Consider the following 15,521-nt stretch of genomic DNA (forward strand, 5'->3'; position numbering starts at 1 on the left):
ATGCCTCTTCTAGGTCCTTTGTGAGTTTGATTTTGTTAGTGGGTATGGAGGTTACATTGTTAAACATAGATTTAAGAATATTTTTGAGTTTTTATTGAAACTGAAATACAGAATTTGCCTTTTTTAGCTCCCCTGGAAAGTGGCTTTTGCATCACGATCTGAAAGCAAGTATGCTGTAAAACACATAAATGCTCTTACCTTCAAGGTGCTAGATCCTCTTAGACAATGAATATGTAAAGTGACAGGTTTTATAAAACCGAGGATTTATTTACATGGAAAGTACTTCCCTCAATTAAAAAAAAATAATCCAGTGACAACTATAGTCAAATTTTATTCTAGCACATTTATTTCTGTGTTTCTAGTTTTACTTGGTTTTCTACTAGGGCTGTTTTGTTAACAGCAATTTAAATTGTTTGCGTGGAAAAAAATTACCATCAAGCTGTTTAAAACTGAAAAGGCAAAGTCCATACTTAACTGCTAACTCACTGAAGGAAGAAAAGCGAGTGACTACTCCATTAATTATATTTTAGTAATAAGAGCTGTTGAACAGCAAGTGGAATGGGAGGTCCTATGCTACTGTCTGATGCAGGGGTCTTAGAAAAGATTCCTTGATATTCAGGCATCATTTACCTTTGGTAAATCCATGCTAGCTGTGTCCAGTTATCTCGTTCTTCAGGTGCCCAGAAAGAGGTTCCACTCCCTGATTTTCCCCTGGACTGAAGTGGGGCATTGCACTGTATTCCACAGCTCAGGGGTTTGGACATGGAGTGAGAGCCAGAGCCTATATAGCGCCGGAGAAGAGGTTCTTTGGATAGACAAGCATGAACCGTGCTGTGTAAAACTCTTGAGAATTACTGATCTGCCCTGTTCTGGTCAGAGATGTCTGTTTTGGGAGAAGAAGCTGTGTTTTCTGAGTGAGGGAAAATAGCATGTACATGAATGAGCCTGGTCACAAGGAGAATGTGAGTTCAAAAGTAATTACAGGCTCTTATTTCCTGTCAGTAAACAGAGGGGAAGGGAGAGTCCTGTGTATGTTCTTCTGCTCTCCAGTCTGGTCATCTCAAAAGAGGGAATTTCCTCCTCTCATTGTAATATGAGAATTCTGCTTCCAGTGGGGTTCCTGTTAGAGACTGGGAAGGAAGATAGGATTTTACTATGAGAATTGCTAGAAACAGATGAGACTCTGTCCTTTACTAAAAGGGCCTTGGTGTGTTGGGGAATTTGACAGCACTCTTGTGGTAATAATCCTTTTGCTAAAGTTATAGTGATTCAGTAGGTTCACATGTCATATTTATATTTAGCTGCACAGAAAGTGAATGTATCAGCATAATGTCCCTTTGAGGTGAGACAGTATTATTCCTCCTCTGCCTGTTCAGAATTGAGGTGCAATGAATAAGCCACCTACCAGAGGTTACAGAGGACTGTTAATGGCCTAGAAAGTAAACTTCAGGTCTTTTTGGCACATAGTACTATATCACAAACAGTTGGTTGTTGTCTTTTTTTAATTTATTTTTGTCCAAAATACCAAGCTGTAAAACACATAGTAAATTTAATAACTCAAAATACATGAATAAAGTAATTAATACTAACTTCAGCTGGGATTTTTGGTGTCAATTTAGGCTCCAGACCGTGGTTAGAACTACATTTTCATGTTAGAAAAACCTAGTTGGGTGAAATTGTGCAAGGGGTACCTCAATAACATTTGTAAGGAATTATAGGAAAAGCAGACTTAGAAAAAAGGTGTCATTTTGCTGCAAGAAATTTCACCTTTAGAACTGACAAAAGGTATAGTGAAAGACAGAATCAGAATCTGGCTGTTTGTGGTAGTCCTACAATCTTAAGAACAGTCTGCTGCATGGGTGAACAAGGTGCTTCTGAAAAAGCTCTTGACATAAAAAGACAGAGTACAAAAGGTGGAAATGGCAAATGGTGACTCAGAAGGAATTTAGAGAAACAGTCAAGCAGGGATGGGCTTAGGAAAGCCAAAGCCCACCTGGAGTTTGAATCTAGCAAGGGATGTGACGGCCAACAAGAACATCTGCTACAGTCACCTCTGCAGAAAAAGGAAGAGTAGGGCAAACTTGTGCCTGCTGCTGAGTGAGGCAGGGGACCTAATGATAAAAGATATGGAGAAGGCCATGATACTTAATGTCTCCTTCACCTTGGTCTTTATTGGTAAGACTAGCCTTCTGCAATTCCAGGTCCCTGAGACAAGTGGGAAAGTCAGAAGCAATGAAGACTTACCTTAGGTGGAGGAGGATCCAGTGTGGAAACACTTAAACTGCAAGTCCACCGGACCTGATGGGCTACACCCCCAAGTGCTGAGGAAACTGCTTGATGGCATTGCAAGACCATTCTCCATTACCTTTCAAAGGTCATAGCGACTGGGGGAGATTCCTGAGGACTGGAAGAAAGTAAATGGCACTCACGTTCAAGAAGGGCAAGAAGGAGGATCTGGCCAAGTACAGACCAGTCAGCCTCACCTCAAGCCCTTGGAAAGTGATGAAGCAAATAATCCTGGAAACCATTTCCAAACACATGAAAGAAAAGATGGTGATAGGGAGGAGTCACCATGGTTTTATGAAGGGGAAGCCATCGTCCTGATAGTGTTCTGCAGCAAAGTGACTAGCTCAGTGGAAGAGGAGAGAGCAGTGGATGTTACCTTTGCTTTAGCAAGACTTTAGACACTGTCTCCCATAACGCTGTCATAGACAAACTGGTGAAGTACAAGCTGGATAAATGGATAATGAGATGGACTGAAAATGGGCTGAGCTGCCAGGCTTTAAGTATTACGATCAGTGACACAAAGTCCAGTTAGAGGCCAGTCGCTACTGGTGTACCCCAGGAGTTGTTACTGGGGACAGTGGTGTGTAACATCTTCATTAATGGCCAGGATGATAATACAGCATATATGCGCAGAAAGTGTGCAGGCAATACAAAATGAGGAGGGGTGGCTGATACACCGGATGCTGCCTAGAGGGACAGGCTGGAGAAATAGGCTAACAGAAACCTCATGAAGTTCAGCAAAGGTAATTGCTGAGTTCTTCACCTGGGGAGGAAGAACCCTATGCACTGGTACGGGCTGGGGGCTGACTGGTTGGAAAGCAGTTTGGCAGAGAAGGACCATGGGGCAGTGAAGACCAACAGCATGGCAGGCTGCATTAGAAGGAGTTTTTTCAGCAGGCTGAGGGAGGTGACCCTTTACTCAGCACTGGTGAGGCCACCTGGAGTGCAGTGGCCATCCAGTTCGTGGCTGCTCAGTAGAAGAGAAATGTGGATGTACTGGCAAGAGTCCAGTGAAGGGCCATGAAGATGATTAAGAGAGTGGAACATCTTTGATATGAGAAGAGGCTGAGAGAGCTGCGACAAGGCTCAGGTTGATGTTATGAGTATGTGCAAATATCTGGGGAGTGTGACGAAAACAGAGCCAGACTCTGTGCTCTTCATCCTTGGAGATGCACAAAACTCAGTTGGATGTAGTCTTGGGTGAACTGTTCTACATGACTACTTTGTGAGGGGGCCGGGACTAGACGGATCTCCAAAGCTCCCTCCCAACTTCAACTGTTCTGTGATAGGCTGCTTAACTGTGAATACGTATAACCTGAACCTACAGTATGAGTATTGGCTGTGGAGCACGATTATTAATAAAGTTCTGTGTTATTCCTTGTCTCAAAATGTAGCTTTTTATCCTGCAGCTTTGTTTACAGTTCTGTGCTTTTCGACATTTTTTTCTATCATTCTGATCATAAAGGATTGAGATTATGAATATTTTAATTCCACTTTTATTACTTCTGGAGTCCCCATCATTCAAAAAGTCATTAATGAACAAACCTGATTAAAATGAAATGCCACTTCTAGTGAGGTGCTCAATAAAATGGTAAGAAATCACAACCAGACTCTTGTGGAGAATAAAAAAGGTGGGTTTTGCATTGTGGAGACCAAAGAACACACAGTAATTGATTTGCCCTAAGTCACACATGAAGTCTGTGGTCAAACTGCGGATAGATTTCCAACCTGTGGCATCTCTATCCTGTATGTCTGCTTTCTCTAAATAATTTTGTTGATAATCAAAAGGATTTTTCACTATCTGTAACACATTAGCTCTTCTAAGTGCTTGTTGCTGTACACTGCCTTTTTTTTTTTCTTGTTGGATGTTTCACTAGTATTATTTTACTGTCTTCACTCAGATTAGATTCCCAGCCTTCTCACTTAAAGATTAATTTCTCAATAGTAAGAAATATGTTGTTATTTGGCTGCCCATGCCTGAGAAGTTGTATAGGTAAGTGAGAGATCCTTGCTTGTGAGTTATTACAGACTTAAAGGTTCTATTGATTTAACTATTCTGGAAGTAGCGTGTTAAGCTAAGGGTGTTAGTGGAAAAATACTAGAAAATGCAATTCAAAACATGATTAATGTGTATCCAGCATTTTAGTACCATCCAGTAAAACAAAATTGGGGGCAAAATAAACTTGCAATTGTGTGTAGCAACTGAATAAGATTAAAGCATGTAATCTCTGTATCAGTACCAATTGGAAACACTATAAAAATTCAGGAATACTTGAGTATTCCATTAATAAACTTCTCTGTAATTCTAAACATATTAGGACCTGCAGGTCATAGGGCTACAACATCTGTGAAATTGGTGTCTTATTTGTCTCTATAGACTTAAGTATTGAGTAAGGTATCAACTGCACTGACTGATCATTTTCTAACAATGACTGGTAATTTAGAAAAAGTTCAGTGAATGGATGGGATGGTAGTTTTACATTTTGCATGTTTTCAAAGAAGTGAATAAATATAAAGATTCTAAGGACTTATTCTTCAAACACATTTGTGTGATACTGAGATTTCCTGAAATTGTATGTTTATGATATGCATCTTCTGGACTAGATGGTGTTTGTAGGTCCCTTCCAACTGAACTACTCTGTTCTATTCCACAACTCTTCCTGGCCTTGAGTGAATTCTGTTGCTAAAGGCTCTTTTCTCTTTCCTAACATGATGGGTTAAAGTCAGATAAAGGTGTGGAAAAAGCCTGCAAGAAGGAAATGAGCTGCTCCTCAGCTTTCCCTGCAGAGTTGTGAGCTCTTAAGGGGCTCTGTGTAGGCTCCTTCCTACCCAGTGTAGCTCCTAGAAGTCTGACAGCATCACTAGAGTTTGTTTAAATGTTCTTGGAGCGGCAAAAATTAGAACTGCAGGAAGCAAAACACAGAAGGTTTGTTATGACAAGCTTAACTTATTATTTGTTTTCAAGAAAGAATGGCTTAAAATTTTGTAGTGGTGTTTAATATATTTTTGTTATATGATGCTTTTGTAATTTCCTCAAGTAATTTATCAACTGTTATTTGCATGTTAACACTGGATAGAACTAGGGGAAGAGTTTGTGGGAACATAACAGGGTTTTCTTTTACATTTTGCTGTGTGAGGTGGCGAAGTGGTTTATTTTGGACCTACACTTCATATACTTTACAGACTGGCAAGTGTGTTGAGTGCTTCTCCTACTTAGTTGAGACCAAGACCTAAGCAACTCTGGTAAAGAAAAAAATCTTGCCAGCAGAGTGCTTTGTTTATTATGGTTTTATTTTTTCCATTTTTTTTTCTTCCTGAGGTACATACAACTTATATTCTTCTGTCTCAAAACCACTTAGGCTTACTTGTTTTAAATCTCTTTGCTCAGAGCAGGTGTAATTTAATAGGAACTATTTAATAGGAGTATTTTACACAGGCTACTGAAGCTGTGTAAAATACTACTCTAAGACTAAGATGGCTGAGCTCTCTGCTAACACCAAGACCCTTAAATCTTCGGCACTAAGTCACAGTCCTATAGAACTATAGAATCTTTTAGGTTGGAAAAAACCTTTAAGATCATCAAGTCCAACCATTAAGGACTGCCAAGTCTACCACTGAACCATCTCCCTAAGCACCGTATCTATGCATTTTTTAAACACCTCCAGGGATGGTCATTCCACACCTCCCTGGGCAGCCTGTTCCGATGCTTCACCATCCTTTCTGTGAAGAAATTTTTCCTACTACCCAATTAAAACCTCCCCTGGCACAACTATGAAGTGTTTTATCCTCTTTCAGTCTATTACAGCTGTTACATGCACTGATTAATGAGAAGACAGAGTGAGATCAACACGTTGTACACAAGTGGAAGTTAGTTTAAATACTTGAAGTGCAGATAGTTTCTTCTCTGATTCTCAGTCTAGTGTTGAGTTTATATCTAAATAGGTTTGTGGGGGTTTTTTTTTGTTTTTTTGTGGGGTTTTTTTGGTTGTTTTTTTTACCAGTGTAATATTTCATCCTAATAGTGGCAATATCCTATTCATTTTTGATATGTGCTATAACCTCTGCTTTTAAATTAATCTGCTGATTGAACTTCACCTTGCTACCAAGGTATTTTTATTATGGCAGTTTCTCTGCAATTTTGTGTTTACTTTGCTTTACTATGCTACCATATATTCCAAGTAGAGGAAGCTGAAAGCTTTTTTTGGGTTTTGGTTTTTTTTGTTTGTTTGTTTTGTGGTTTTTTGTTTGTTTGTTTTAACAACAGTAAATGCGAAATCTGTTTCATTAGCATAGGCTCGAAGGGAACATGAAAGGAGAGGAAGGTTGAGGAAAAAATGTACTACATAAGCAGCATAACTGCATTTATTTGTATTACAGTTGTTATTATAGTATTATAGGCAAGAGTCCATCCACGTAAATGACCCCAAAAATGTGGAATATAAGAATAACTTTGGCAGAGCATACTGTTTTAGTATTGCACAGAATGATGCTGCTTAGTCACAGGTTAGTATTGTGGTGGGGAATGGGCAGTGGGCAGTGTGGCTGGCTTTCATTTTGAGATTTTGGAAAGCTGTTTACTCACAGCTAGCTAGACTTTCTTCAGTGGGACAGGGATAACTGTCATCAGCAATGACAGACCGAGCATATACAACTTACCGCTTTTTGTGATTTCTCTGTTACTAATGTAACCTGGAGGATGCGTTATCAGCAGCAGTCTGGGACATCTCAGCTGAGGCAAGCATGATGCTTTAGGTACCTCATGATACAGCTTCACATGTTCCACTGAATGATCAGTTCTTAACAGTACTTCTTTTTATTAAGATTTTCTGATAGTAAAGTGATGTTATATAGTCGACATGATCAAAGTGATCTGCAATTTTATTTTAACCATTTTTAGCTGTATAAATTCATCGGTATAACAGTTGTTGCTTTGGTTTTAATTTTCAGATGTCAGGCTCCCTCCCTACGATCAGGAATCTTCAACAAAAATGTAACCCTGCATTGAGCAGCTGATGAAGTTTTTATTCTTTGTAGATAAAAGCCTATTTTTATTTTGACATAACTAATGAAAAATCTGTCAGTATAAGTGACAGTAATGGAAGCTGCTGTACAGAGATTGTCAAGAAAATCACAAGCTTGGAATTCCTAGGTCATAATTTTAATCAAAATCAAGAGTTTGATTGTCACATTTTTTAATAATAAAGGTAATTTTTGATCTACTAAACACATGGAATATTTTAAGGGGCTCTTGAGTTAATATGATCTGTGAGGCTTTACCTTGTAACATAATGAAGACTCTGCCTAAAGCCATACCTATGCAGATGGTGAAAAGGTACCAAACTCTCCACAATACTAAAAAGAAGAGGGTTGGTTTTATTTCAGTACTCAACTCTGTGAAGTCATATGAATAGGAAGTGTCACAGAATGGTATTAAACAGTATCAAATACTATGATATCTTTTTTTTTTTTTTCCCCTTCCCTTAATGGCCTGGCTTGTCAACAATGCAAATATTAATTATTCTGGTAAATGAGGGCCTAGGTCCACTTACAAACACAATCATCAGACTTCAAAGCAAAAGAGATACTGTCAACATAGCAGAAAAAATCCAACCTGTGACATTTTTTGCTGAGTCAGATAATAATCCATCTTCAACAGTGGAATATGAAAGGCCGTTCAGGAGCAGCACGTGAGTTTGGCTGCTGTCCATTCCCCTGGTACTTCCCCATGGTGGATTAAAGGGACCACATACAGAGGTGGTGTTCTTGAATTTGTCTAATCATTTTTTTGTACTTGCTGATGTTGTCTGCCTCTGCCATCTCTTGTGATGGCAAGCTTCATAAAATCCCTGTCAGCTTTGTAAAGATGTGCTGCTTTTCATTATTAAGCTGATCGCAATATGGTTTCATCACATTCCTCCTTGTTATAATATTTGGTGAGCAATAGTTCCACATTCACCATATTCTGCTTTAATGGTTTAATAAACTTTGATCATACTACCCCCTTGGTCTTCTGCTCTTCAAGCTGAAGAGTTCCAGCTTTCTTTAGTGTCTCTTTGTAAGGCAGCTGCTTCTTTGTAAGGCAGCTGCTCCGTCCTCTCAATCATTTCAGTTCCCCTTCTCGGTACTTTCTTGTAACCCTCTTTCTTGAGCTGGAGAGACCAGAGCTGCCTGATACACAGTATTTTATATAGCAACACAATTACATTACTTTTGTTACTTTTGTTTGTGACAGCCAAAGTTTTATGGCTTTTCTGGCTGCAGTTGAGCACGGAGAGCTGTGAAGTGTGACTCCTAGATCTCTCCTCTACTCAGAATTGGTGTGAGGATGTTGATGAGGTTTACATTTTCCCCCTGAAACAGCTTCTTACATTGAGCTGGGCTGAAGCTCATTCTGCCTCTTTGCCCTCTTGCTCATTTTTATAACATCTTTTGAGTTCTTCACCATTGGCATGGAATTTGACTGCTCAAAAGAGCTTAGATCTTCTGCAAATCTGAGGATTTATTGCGTGATCCTTCATAGGGTCAATGAATTTCAATAAACCTGATTCCTTGGGGATCCAGAAGGGAGAGTGACTGTGAAGTCCTAGTTGTGGTTCCTGTCCCTTGAGTAGCTCCCGAGGTGTCTTTCATCTTTCAGAGTATGTAAGGAGCATTTTAGTCTCAGCATGAGCATCTGTTGCAAGGTGATCTTAAAATTCTTATGCACCATCTTAATTTCCTGTATACATTTGATCTGCCCTGTTTTATGGCCTTAACTGTTCTCATTTTCATTCCCATCACTCTCAGAAATTTCCTGATCTTTTCTTCACTCTCCTGACACGTTTTGAGCAGCACGTCCACTTATATACTTGAGAAGGAGTAGAGAGGAGATTTTTAGCTTTGATCATTCAGTGTTTTAGTTTGCAGTTGCCAATAATGCATCCATAGCCAGTTTACTGTTTTCTTTTCTAAATTCAGAATATTTTCTCCTTTCTTTGGGTCTTTCTAGCAGCAGCAGAAGTAAAAAAATTGACTTGTGTAAATGTGGGACTTTAAAACCTGAGTGAATTAGAAGTAAGGCAATGTGATTGGTTGTCTTTGACATTAAAACTGTTAGTTTTGAACTTTCAAGTGTTATATACTGAATATTTAAGAACCTGCTGATATAAAAGAAGATGCCTGTAATTTTTTAGTGATCAGAATACAAATCCCATTTATTTTTGTCATTTAAATTATGATGTAGAATTGCATTCAACATTCTTGGATAATTGAACACATATGTACACTTTCTTAATTGTTTGAAATGTGGCTATGATTTTTATAATTAGATTTCTTCAGGAAAACATACCACTCTTGAGCACGGTGATATTGTGATTGTAATATAATTTTTCTAGCTGTTAATGGCAAAAGTAGTAAAGATTATTAGTGATCCTGTAATAGAGATTGTATTCTATTCTATTCTTATTATAGTCCCATACTTCTGGAGAGAAGTTGTATTACTGCATGATACAAGATGCTGTATGGGGAAGTCAGAGGTTTTGGCAAGTAGGTGGAGAGGTGATTCTGTAAAAGTGGAAAGCAGTGTGGGATGTGCACTTCTTGTTTCTCCTAAATTAAAGTCGGAAAGGAGTTAATATAACTGGCAGTGATTATTGCTTATGCTTCAGATTTAATGTCCAGCTGAGATTAATTAGAAGGTTTCTCAGAACAGTGAGATCTTGGAGCACTGTCTTAATTGCTGTTGGGAGAGGGAAAGATGCTGATCGCTTTCTTAAGGTGCAGCTATAGCCTGATCAATGCTTTTGAAAAACTTCTCATGACCTAGTTGTAGTCAATAGTGTGGACCCGACTTCAACAACCTGAGAGGTCCCTTCCAATCACTAATTACTGTAAGTGCTGACTTGTGTGTAGATTCAAGTAAGCAGCATTAGTAGATTACCTAATAACTCAGCAGCTGGAAAAATTTTTACAGTTTAAAGGCTAAATGAAGTTAAGTAAGAATATGGGCCCAAAGCATTATGCTCAAATGTGATGCCTGCAGCCATGGAATTGTCTGTTTAAGGTGGTCAGACCTCAGCCCCTTACGTCTACTGGTGGTAAAAGGTAAACCTCAGATGTATACTGCATGAAGTTACTTATATTTCTTGGGTAAATGTTTACTGGTCTAGTATTTTTTTAACATCTTGATACAAAAATACATTCTGTAAAGCCTGCATGGTAATTTACTGCCAGCTTTAGGGAGTTAATTTTAAATGACTCAATTGCATTTGCAAAATAGATTTAATTTTCAAGTTATAGGTTTGATTTTAGGGATGTTTTAAGGAGTAAGTAGAAATAGGGGGAAATTACTTATGTAGGCACAACAATGACATGAAAGAGTTAATTAACTCTTTCGTGAGTAACAGCTGGAAGTGTAAGGAGATTTATGTTCTTTGAACAGATTTTAAAATTCCTGAAAATATTCAGTGTAATATATGTTCTCTGTCTCCTAGTATACATCATATACATAGTACGTTTTAGGGAACATGGATTTCCTTCCATTTTGGAAATTTTTCCAGCAAGTCAGTGCATGCCAGGTACATGAAGTATTGTTTCCTTGAAAATAAATTTCTCTGGTCTTAACATCTTCCAAGCCTTGATAAATGCACAAGTCATCCACTCCCATCCCATTTGATGAGCTTCTGAAATCTCAGTGTGATAAGAAACAAAAGTGCTGCACAGCTACAACAAGCAGCTTTGAATAAATGCTTCTATTTGCTAACAAAACTATTTATATTGTGTAAAACTAGCTTATCTTAGGGTCTGGTCAGAAAACTGTAAGCAATCTTAAAACAGTGTGTGGTGAGCAGAGCCCTTTAGCTGGGGATTGCTACCCCTTATCTAGAGCAGGAGGGCTGACAAATGCGTTGGTCCAGGTCGTTGGCATGTGAAGTAAGATAAATGCAAGCTTCCAGCTGTGATCTTTCATCTGAGAGGGTTGCTTTTTTTGAGAGCATTAATTCAGTTGCTTTGTGGTCATGAGATCATATTCTTAGTTTGTGATGTTAGGATTATCTAAATGATGGGGTCAGTGTATGTACATAACAGTATGTTTTTCATTTCAGGGAGATGGTAGGAACATTAAGGTGCTTCCTGCTTTGTATTCTTATTACTTGTGTTAAAGTTAAGGAGAGTTTGGCATCTGATAATAGAAGATGTTTATGAACTTTACATCAGGTCTTGGTTAAGTGTCTAAAAGGTCTAGAATAACTTCAAATTATGTTCAAATCACATTGTCTAAAATTTGTATTACAAGACTTGCATCACCTTATTACATGACAAATTGGAAATACTAGAGACCATTTTGGAACAGAATATCCAAATGTACTTGCTTTTTCTCATACCCTTTGTGTACTTCAACACAGAGGAAAATGAATTTTGAGACTCATGCAATCAGTGTGCTGTGTCACGTCATTTCATCTGATTAAGTGGATAATTTCTGTAATCGGTTGGACAAATCCCACACACTGGCAAAACCAGCATGCGTGTTTAAAATATACTAATTTGTGTCTTACTCATTTCAAAAAATGGGCTTTATGTAGGCAGGGTTCAGTCTGCAGTGAAAGGCTTTGGATCAGCAAACTGGTTTCTTGACAAAAAACTTTTGCCTGGTAAAAATATTTCTAGCTGCTACTATTCTCGCACTTTCCATACTATAATCGTTCCTAATGGTAAACTGATTTCATGCTGAAGGCTTGGGCTCAGCAATGCACTTGAAGTCATGCATGACTTGCATCAAACTGGATCACTCCCTCTGTTTTAAAGGCATAATTCATGTGCTTGAATCAGACACATGTTTAAGTACCCTGTTGAATTAGTGCCGATGTGGAAATTGTTTTTCTCCTCAACATAATCACATTTGGAACTGGAAATGACCTTGTGTAGACATTTTTTAGCATCTATCTACTGAATTGTGCCACCATCAGTTGTTGCTCAGTTTAATATTTGTGGGTTTGTAGCTGTCCAGACAATTGAATTATTTTTGTGTTTATCTTCACAATAATTACATGCCTCTTGACTGCCTTTTTTGTTTACATGTAAAATTAGCATTTTGCCAACATTGTTGAAAAAGTAGCAATGCAAAGTCTGGTTGTCCAGAGAATTAATCTCAATTTAATGTGAATAGATACAAATTTAAAGTCACAGTTATATAAGGTGTAACATAAATTTAAAAAAGCATATCTTTCATCTATATGCCCAACTATTTAGATATGTATTTAATGTGTCTTCTGCATTTTAATATTTTTCAGACAAGTATAAAAGAAGGATTACTACTGAAGCAAACCAGTTCCTTTCAGAGGTGGAAAAAGCGTTATTTCAAACTTCGAGGTCGTACCCTTTACTATGCTAAGGATTCAAAGGTAATTCTATGCTATTAGTGTCCGATGCCATATGCTTATAACTTCAAATTTGTTTAGATGTATAAGTGCAATAATAACAACAATATTAAAAAGCTGCTGTATATAAGATGTGGTGTGTTATTAAGTAAGGAAGACTGGTGAGTTCTGGTTTGGTTTTTTTTTCAGTGAAGTTTATCCCAGTTATTTTAACCTTTTTGACTATGGAGACAAATAAAATCTTCATCTTAAGGCATTGTGGTTGTTTTTTGTTTGGGGGGGGGAGGCCCTCAGGCAATCAAATCTAACATTTAAAAAACTAAAAAGTAGAAATTGGATAATACTCAGGAGTTATCCCTCAAACTGAGTTCCATTAAAACTCTTCTACTCTGGTGCCAATATTGCCGTTAGAGGTGGAAATGGTTATGTGAAATTAAGATAGGAAGATTTTTGGGCAAAACTGATATATAAGGGAAAAAGCTGTTTCCCATCAATTGAAATTTTTGGTGGAAAAATTGGGGATGGGCAGACGGGGAATACTTGTTGTCTTTCCGAAAGACATTTCCTCCCTCCCCCTCAGGACTGGGGCCGAGAGCATTTTGGCTTGTGGGGCTGGCTCAGATTGTGTTTTTCCACAACCGTGGGCATGACTTTTCTTTACCCTTGCAGGGTTATAGTGACTCATGGGAGCTATAGGTGAGGTGCTTCAGATGTCCATCATCTTCTATAGCCTGGTCTTCTCAATAAAATTATTCCTAAGGCATGGAGACTTCTCTTTCTAGGACTTAGATGACTGTAATTGCATGGTGCACAGTTGTGTGGCTGTGATGAATCAAAGAAAACATCATCTCTTCAGGGAGCCCGGTGCTGAAGTACCTCTGTTGTCACACTTCACGCTGCTACCATGAGCAGCTGATGTAAGGACTTAATAAACATGGCAGATAATAGCTCTGAGAATAGCAATGTCATCTGTGCAATAATGATGAGAAAAGGTGGTGCAATGGGTAGGCAATTGTACAGATACTCTCTAATGTTGAATCTAGGCATGTTGAAGTACCCCCAGCAACGATTCTTCTTGCCATGGCATGGGAGAGGAAGAATATGGTATGGCTAAAAAAAGGAAAAAAAGGGGGAGGCATTTTTGTTGGTCTTCCCTTCTGTGCTTCAGAACTCATCATGAGTTTAACAGAACCTAATTAATCCTTTGCCAGAGGTTGGGGTGTTTAAAGAGGACATATATTTCTCTTACTAAACACCATACAAAGGAGTGGAAGGGATCTCTTCAGGCCTTTGTGCTCCATTTTCTCATATGGATACCATATAATAGATTCCTCTTTATGAATTTAGAGGTCCATCCTGAAACTGATTAATTAATTTATATTCTACTAAGTTTGAATCTCTTTCTTCTGGTAAAACATTTATGCTACATAGTAGACACCCCAAAGCTGCATCTATTTTAAAAAAACACAACCAACTTTAAAAGAGATTTTAAAGCAATGCAGACTCTTGGAGCCACATTTTTGTGCTGTCATGTACCACTTAGCAAATAAGACCGTGTTTGGGGTTCAAGTAGGAAGTTTTATCACATCGTCAGTGTTTTCTATTTTTTCACCACTGTTTTTTTCTGTTTTTATTTTCCAATTGGAATGGACACAAGGAAATGAAAGCACAGACTGTAAGTGTACCTGAAAGTGGCCTCATTATATTGAATACTTTTATGTTCTTTTCCATTCACAGTCTCTAATATTTGATGAAGTTGACCTGTCAGATGCCAGCGTAGCTGAATCGAGCACAAAAAATGTCAACAACAGCTTCACGGTATGGAACCATTATTAGATTAGACTGTTACTAAGAAAATCAACAATCCTCTGAATTGCTCTATTCGGAAATAAATCGTCCTTTACTTGGAAATGATATAATGTATCAGAACTATATAACATCAGTTATTGATAATTTTGTTTCTGTGACTTTTTTTTTATAGCAGAAATTAGAATGTTAGCTAACAGTTGCTTCAAAAGATGAATGATACAAGACATTAAAAATATAGCATGATTCAGTATTAGTAATTTGTTAGTACTTATTAGTACAGTTTGGTTTTGTCCTGTATTTTGAGGTGACATGCTGAATTGATTGTAATAGTGTTATTGTTTTAATTTCTTACAATAATATTTCATAACATCTGGGTTTTGTTTCTTATAATAACATTTTTGTTTTCCTGTCATATTGAAGTGTATTTAATTTTGTTCGTTGCTGATCATATCCCTGTATGTTTCCAAGTCACACAGAAAAGCTGTCTTCACAGTCATACCTTGATTCTGGTACTGGTATAAGAAACAAAGAGTGTTCATAAATCCCTTTTTCTGTAAGTTCCCAAGTGTGTTTTACACACAGATCTTGCCATTTATTGCTCACCTGCTTTGTTGGAACTAAGTGATAACGTCTGACACAGTTCCTCTGCTGATTCTTAATCTCTGGAAAAGTAAATTTTTTGAAGAAGAACTAGCTATGAGGAAGATTGTGGGTAAAGTTGTCCTTCCAAAGGTCTTGAGTTCTCCTGCTGACTGCAACAGCATCATTTTTCTTGACCTGCTGATCCTGTTATTCTCTATTAAAATGTTGATTTTCCCTTTGCTTGAGGATTTTAATTTCACAGGTGGTCTATGTTACCAGCGTTGTTTGTTTTTCTCCAAGGCCGTCCAACACATGCCTCCTGAAAACTTCATCAGATCTTCTTTGCTGTATAGTACCTCCTAGATGGCTAGCGAAGTAGTCAGAGTGCTTCAAAGACATGTTTGTGTTGGCCAGGACAGTCCAACGTGTTATGTCAATCCAAGTTTCTTTACTGATTAGGAATGCAATTAAAAAGACTACTGTGATGGA

The 15,521-nt window shown here is 38.0% G+C and overlaps 1 protein-coding gene across 4 annotated transcripts in view; it reads left to right on the forward strand.

Annotated features, from left to right (window-relative positions):
- DGKH (diacylglycerol kinase eta) overlaps positions 1-15,521 on the forward strand; it is a 174,179-nt gene that overhangs the window by 76,944 nt on the left and 81,714 nt on the right. For 3 of the 4 annotated variants that reach the window (XR_008746865.1, XM_055802293.1, XM_055802294.1), the window contains 2 exons: positions 12,555-12,665; positions 14,379-14,459. Coding sequence is in view for 2 of the 4 variants with exons in the window: in XM_055802293.1 (XP_055658268.1) it covers positions 12,555-12,665; positions 14,379-14,459 (192 nt within the window). In the remaining 2 variants the exon portion in view is untranslated. Of the gene's footprint in view, positions 1-12,554; positions 12,666-14,378; positions 14,460-15,521 lie in introns of those variants that run through there. The other variant, XM_027777239.2, reaches the window with a different exon arrangement.

Source organism: Falco peregrinus, chromosome 4, assembly GCF_023634155.1.
Source record: "Falco peregrinus isolate bFalPer1 chromosome 4, bFalPer1.pri, whole genome shotgun sequence".
Classification (NCBI taxonomy): domain Eukaryota; kingdom Metazoa; phylum Chordata; class Aves; order Falconiformes; family Falconidae; genus Falco; species Falco peregrinus.